At 40.5% G+C, this 6,000-nt stretch overlaps 1 protein-coding gene across 3 annotated transcripts in view; it reads left to right on the top strand.

Moving 5' to 3' along the window:
* cpvl (carboxypeptidase vitellogenic like) overlaps positions 1 to 5,769 on the top strand; it is an 86,856-nt gene extending 81,087 nt beyond the window's left edge. Inside the window, exon 13 of one of the 3 annotated variants that reach the window (XM_048615795.1) lies at positions 4,864 to 5,769. In XM_048615795.1, coding sequence (XP_048471752.1) covers positions 4,864 to 4,965 — 102 coding nt within the window. In that variant the 3' untranslated portion in view covers positions 4,966 to 5,769. The remainder of the gene's footprint in view (positions 1 to 4,863) is intronic. The other 2 variants (XM_048615780.1, XM_048615788.1) reach the window with 2 other exon arrangements.
* The last annotated feature ends 231 nt before the right edge of the window (positions 5,770 to 6,000 follow it).

A 6,000-nucleotide genomic window follows, 5' to 3' on the forward strand; every position in this document is an offset into this window, starting at 1 on the left:
TGATAGCTTCCTAACTGAATTAAGGGACATGGAAATAGGGGAAGAGAATGTAGTTGCAGTAGAAAGTGAACCATGATCATGTCGAATGGTGGAGCTCACATGAAGGTCATGCGTTCAAGTCCTGCTCCTATCCCTAATGTTCTTATGACAGTCTTATGACTTTTTAAATTCACTTGATGCTGATGAACTCTTTCAATGTATACGACGCATTCCTTACTGGGCTCGAACTATAACATTTGTTCCTTTTGAATATTTCTGAATGGTACCTAGATATCTAAAGAGTGCTTCCTTTCCAAAGAAAAATGTCACAAGTTAATAGCCACGCTAAAATGTTGCATTTCGCATGCACTGCAGAAATTTCAACCCATCTGGTTGTTGAATTTTAATTTTATCGAATCTCCATACCATACCTTTCACAACACCGTGAAGCCTCAAATTTATACTGTGCAATACCATTTTTTTTCAAAAAAGAAAACATTTTAGAGCATTTTAAAAAGGATTGGGGAAAATGAAGTTAAGATGTTGTGGGAGATTTAAGAAACACGTTGGAGAAATTGGGAAAAGCTCATGTGCCCTCCCTCCTTGTTTGGTCCATCTTCAAATAAATTATTTTGGATTCCTGCAAGCGAAACAAATACGTGAACCAGAGCACAAGTTCTAGTTGTTGTTGCTTTTCTTGGTTACAAGTGGACATGGTTGTAATAGTGAGAGCTCAATGCATGTATTGGGGCAATTGGCTCCATAGAGCCAGTGAGATTATTTGTGGTAGATGAAGATGAAGGTTTTTAACCTCCTTGTATTTTCTTATCTTTGTTCTCGATTGTCGGCAGAGGGAATTCTGTTTGCTTATCTCTTAACAAAACCACCCGAAAGTCACTGTTTGGAGGTGTGTACTGTAATCACCAAGGTGTGGTGCTGTTTGATTACTTTCCCTTACTTCCATCCATGAGAAACTGTTCAGTTATAGACCAGAAATGCAGTGGAACAGAGGGAATCAGTCTGCATTGCAACACTTTGCAGTTATAAATACTAGTTTTTTCAGCTTGTGGACACTGCTATTCCATACTCTACTGTAATGATTTCAATCTGCTTAAAACTAAACACTTTGGATCAAGATTATGAAATTGTTGGTTATTACAGTACTAACAAATGCACTCCAAATAGAGAACACTCAAGTTGAGTCAAGTTTTTATGTTTAAAGTATGCATTTTTTTAGTATTTGGGTTGAAGTTCAAAGAAGTTTTGTTCATGATGTGCAATGTGAATGCACACTTGTGTTGCCCTATAGCTGGAGAAATGCTACAATAGTTTGTGAAAGTTTTGCTCTTTTTCATCTTACTATTAAACACAGTTATCAGTTATCTTGCGAATTAATTTAACCTAGATCAGTTTATGTGGTAAGAGATGGGAATGTGATATAACCCTTGAAAGAAAGTACAAGTAGCAAAATATCAAGAGATCAATGAAACATACATATTTTCAGGGCACTTTGACCAGATAATATATGCCAGATAATAAAGAATTTGTGAAGAAATTTGGGGATGGAGAAGGACCGAGAGAAAGGGACAGCTTTGATGTAACATTGATACAATGCTGAGTTTCCAATGAATGCAATCTCAAGGTGAAAATTTGCATCATTCACAAGCAACAGGAAGCAACTTCCTCTCGAACGATGAGTATGCTTGCCCATTTACTTCCTCCCTTCCTCAGTCTCCACGTGACCTGGGCTCTACCTGTACTTCATTCAATCTAGTCTACTGCATTTGCTGCTCACAATGTGGTCTCCTTTACTTTGGGGAAATGAAGCGTAGACTAGGTGACCACTTTGCAGAACACTTACTTTTCCTCCGTATAAAAGGCCCTGAGCTTCCAGTTGCCTGCCACGTGAACACACCACCCTGTTCCCTGGCCAACATCTCTGTGTCAGGCTCAGTGCAGTGCTCCAGCAAAGCTCAGTGCAAGCTAAAAGAACAGAACCTCATTTTCCACTTGGGAACTCTACAGCTTTCTGGATTCAATATCGATTTCAACAGTTTTTGGGCTTGAATCACCTTCTCCCATGTTCTTACCTCAACCCCCACACACCGGGCCTTATTATCACATGGTCTGCTGTTAAATGCAACCCATTGTTGGGTCCCATTTAGAAGGCATTCATTCTCCAAGTTCTGAGGAAAGGTCACCGGACCCGAAATGTTGACTCTCTGTTTTCTCCTTCACAGATGCTGCCAGACCTGCTGAGCTTTTCCAGCAACTTTGTTTTTGTTCCTGATTTACAGCATCTGCAGTTCTTTTGGTTTTTATTCATTCTCCAAGGCTGATCGTTATCCACTCCTTTGTCTGTCTAACTGTTCTTATCTGTCTATGGGCTTTATCTCCACATGTTGTTTACTCTTTACCCCGTTCCCCCCACCCCATCTTCTGCATTAAAAATAAACACATTTTTTTCCTAGCTACAATTAGTTCTGAGGAAGGGTCAATGGACCCGAAACGTTGATTCTGATTTCTCCCCACAGATGCTGCCAGACCTGCTGAGCTTTTCCAGCAATTTCTGTTTTTGTTTCTGATTTCCAGCATCCGCTGTTCTTTAGGTTTTTATTTGGAATAAAAATGAGTTTATTTTATTTATTCCTAGCAGAAACTCTCTCCTCCTTATTTGCCCAACAGCTTTAAAATCATCCCCCAACCTTCCCATCACTCTCTTGGGCAAAAAGGAGGCTGGCTTCAGAGCCTTACTTCTTGCACCTCCCAAAGTAGGCCTCGCCTCCCGCTGCTCCTGGAGCAGGCCTCACCTCCCGCTGCTCCTGGAGCAGGCCTCGCCTCTCGGCTGTCCCACTGCCTATTTCTGTGAGTACATGTGGCAATAAAGCTAATTCTAATTCTAAAATCCCCAATTCCCTGACTGCTCACTCAGCTTTCTGAGGGGCTGCCAGATCACTGAGGTGGTTTCTCTCTCTCTGACCCCAAACCTCAGCAATGGCCACTGCTGACTTGGGCGTGGCTGAGCTGCTGGTCCTCTGTTGGGCCCAACAGCTCTCGGGCGCACCTTAACTGGCTGTTGCTTGCAATACGCGCCCCCATCCCCTGCTGGCCGGCTCCTGCCGCCAATTGGAGTAGATTGGCCTCTCGCTTTCAGACGCGGCACTAGGACTTCTGCCGCCTCCACAGAGATTGACTCCAGTGGTCTCTGATGCTTGCAGCAAATGGTGAGGTAGGGGAGTGGGAAGCTTCAGGTAGGGGTCACTTAGGTTCTTATGAAAGATCATTGGCCTGAATCATTAACTTTGTTCCTGTCTCCACCAGTGCTGCCAGAAAAGTTGAGGATTGGCAGCTGCAAAGATTTCTTTCACATCATGTTTCTCTCCAAATCCATGCTCAGTAGTCCTCGTGTCCCAAAAATCTTAAAGATGCTATTGAGTTGTTCAAAATCACCTCCCCTAAATCATGATGTTTTAATTTACATTTTTGAAGTTTCAACGTCGTGTCCTGGCCTACGCCAGCAATTTATTATGTTAAAAGATCAAGCGTGGTATAATGACGGCAAAACAGAATAATAGCTGAGGGCTCAGAGCTACATTTTCCTCACCTGCTATTTTTGCTTTTGCTATTGGGAGGTAATTTTTCCATAGTCCTACTGGACCAAGAGTGGAGAGAGAGACACAACTGGTGGAGGTTTAACCTGAGGGTTGTACTGCCTCAGGCGAAGGGAGAGGTTGAGAAGAAGAGTCCTTCATGCTAACCTCAGCTGGTAAGGGAATTGAATCCACATCTGGGTGTCAAGGGGCGGCACGGTGGCTCAGTGGTTAGCACTGCTGCCTTGTAGCGCCAGGGACCCAGGTTCAATTCCACTCTCGGGCGACTGTCTGTGTGGAGTTTGCACATTCTCCCCTGCGTGGGTTTCCTCCGGGTGCTCCGGTTTCCTCCCACAGTCCAAAGATGTGCAGATTATTGCCCATAGTGTTCAGGGATGTTTAGGCTAGGGGGATGGGGCTGGGTGGGATGTTCTAAGGGTTGGTGTGGACTTGTTGGGCCGAAGGGCCTGTTTCCACACTGCAGGAATTCTATGATTCTATGATCACTCTGCATTGGAAACAAGCCATCCAATCAACTGAGCAATCTGACCTCTGTACAGGAGTAGCTGCCTTTTCACTCCAAAGATAAGTAGATATATTACATGTGTCATGGAGAATATCCCTTGCACATCTTCATAGTCACCTTGTGTTATAAGAGGAGGCCTAAATGCATCAATTCAGGGGTGCTAGTTAATACAGTTTGAGTCCCACTGTAGGAGTTGGTGGCCAAAGAAGGTGTGTTCATAGTGTAGCCAAAAAGTTGAATATCTCCATACAATTCCTTCCAGGACTCGCCACAGCAAGTGGTAAAAATGACGGAGATTCCTGATCAGCTCTATGGTGGAAAGAGAGTTGGAGTTTCTCCCAGTACTATCCATACTTCCAGACCACCCCCTATATGGACACTTGCATGTTGACATAGCAACTCCGACTCCCTGCATAAACCAACAAATCACCACCACACTGCAGACGGCATTAAAAACTGGAAAAGAAACAAATAGGGTCGATTGAGTGATGAATTAGTACTTAAAATTTCTGTGTGATCTGTACTTTAGAAAACCTTGCCAACAAAGATACTTCTACTCTTTGGCTTCAATGTATAGAACGTTGCACTATGGGTGAAGTTTTTATTTCATGGTTGACAACCAGGCAATCTTCAGATGACATTGATCTATAATATGTGCTGAGTGCACTCGTAACTTAAATTTAGGAGAGATTCAATACGAATGTTAAGTTGTGATTTTTATTTTGTTGCTTTTAACTTTATTAAAGTATATTTTATTTTCTGTTCAAGGTAATTATACGAGGTGGAGGACACATCTTGCCTTACGACCAACCTGAAAGAGCATTTGACATGATTGACCGTTTCATATCCAGAAAAGGACAATTCCTTTGAATTGTATTGTGGAATCAAATGTCTCTGATTTTTAGATTATGATATCACATGCTTTAAATGAGAGGAAAAAGTATAAGAGCATGCAGAACTTTACTTTCATCTCTCGATAGTAATTTTATGCGAGGAGCAGAGACCAGAACTAATGTCATTGACCTGGAACATTAACTTTGCTTCTCTCACCACAGACAATACATGTGTTGCTGAGTATTTCCAGCATTTTTTTTTGCTTTTTTTTTTAAGGTTTTCAGTTTTAATTTCAGATTTTAAGTTTCTGTGGTATTTTGCTTTTGTAAAAGTATTAAAAAGTGATGATTTGATGTAATTTTGATTTGATATAATTTTTAATACAAGTTCTTCCAAAACACAAAATAAATTGAGAAATAAATTATTTGATATTGTTGATTCATAATGTGTGATAATTTGATATCTGCATATGAAATGTTACCCAAGGGTAACTTCTGTTAAAATGTCAATGACCACTTTCTCAATGGGAGAAAAAAAAAGCAGACTTTGAGTAAACCGATTTCAGATTTACAAAGAAGCCTTTTTTTGTGGTTGAATATAAGAATTTATTTTCTTTTCTTTGGAGAAAGCTATATTTGTAAGAATTAGTCAATTTAATCCTTGGTGATCTGAAACATCTACCCTCTGTATTTATGTTAAAAAAAACTAATAGAATGAAAGGAAATATTAAGTAGATGAGAAGAAAACCATTGAAAGGTGGGATCTTTTATCGATAACCAGGGCTGTATTTTACTTGCATAAGGGGATATTAAATAAGCTTAATAAATGTTTGTCTTGTTTTTCTTAATATAAAAGCTTTTTAAAAAATTGTTGGACTATCTGAATTAACCTTTTCCAGAAATATCCACTTTAAATTAATAGGACCAAAAGAAATACTGTCATCAGGCCCAGATAAAATGACCCGCCCAGAATACTGAAAATCACTAATAGATTGCACTAAACGTAATTTTCCAAGAATGTTTGGAAACATGAATTGTGCCAAAGGACCAGATGTAACTTCCCTACTGAAGA

This window comes from Rhincodon typus, chromosome 2 (genome assembly GCF_021869965.1).
Source record: "Rhincodon typus isolate 14 chromosome 2, sRhiTyp1.1, whole genome shotgun sequence".
In the NCBI taxonomy this organism is placed as follows: domain Eukaryota; kingdom Metazoa; phylum Chordata; class Chondrichthyes; order Orectolobiformes; family Rhincodontidae; genus Rhincodon; species Rhincodon typus.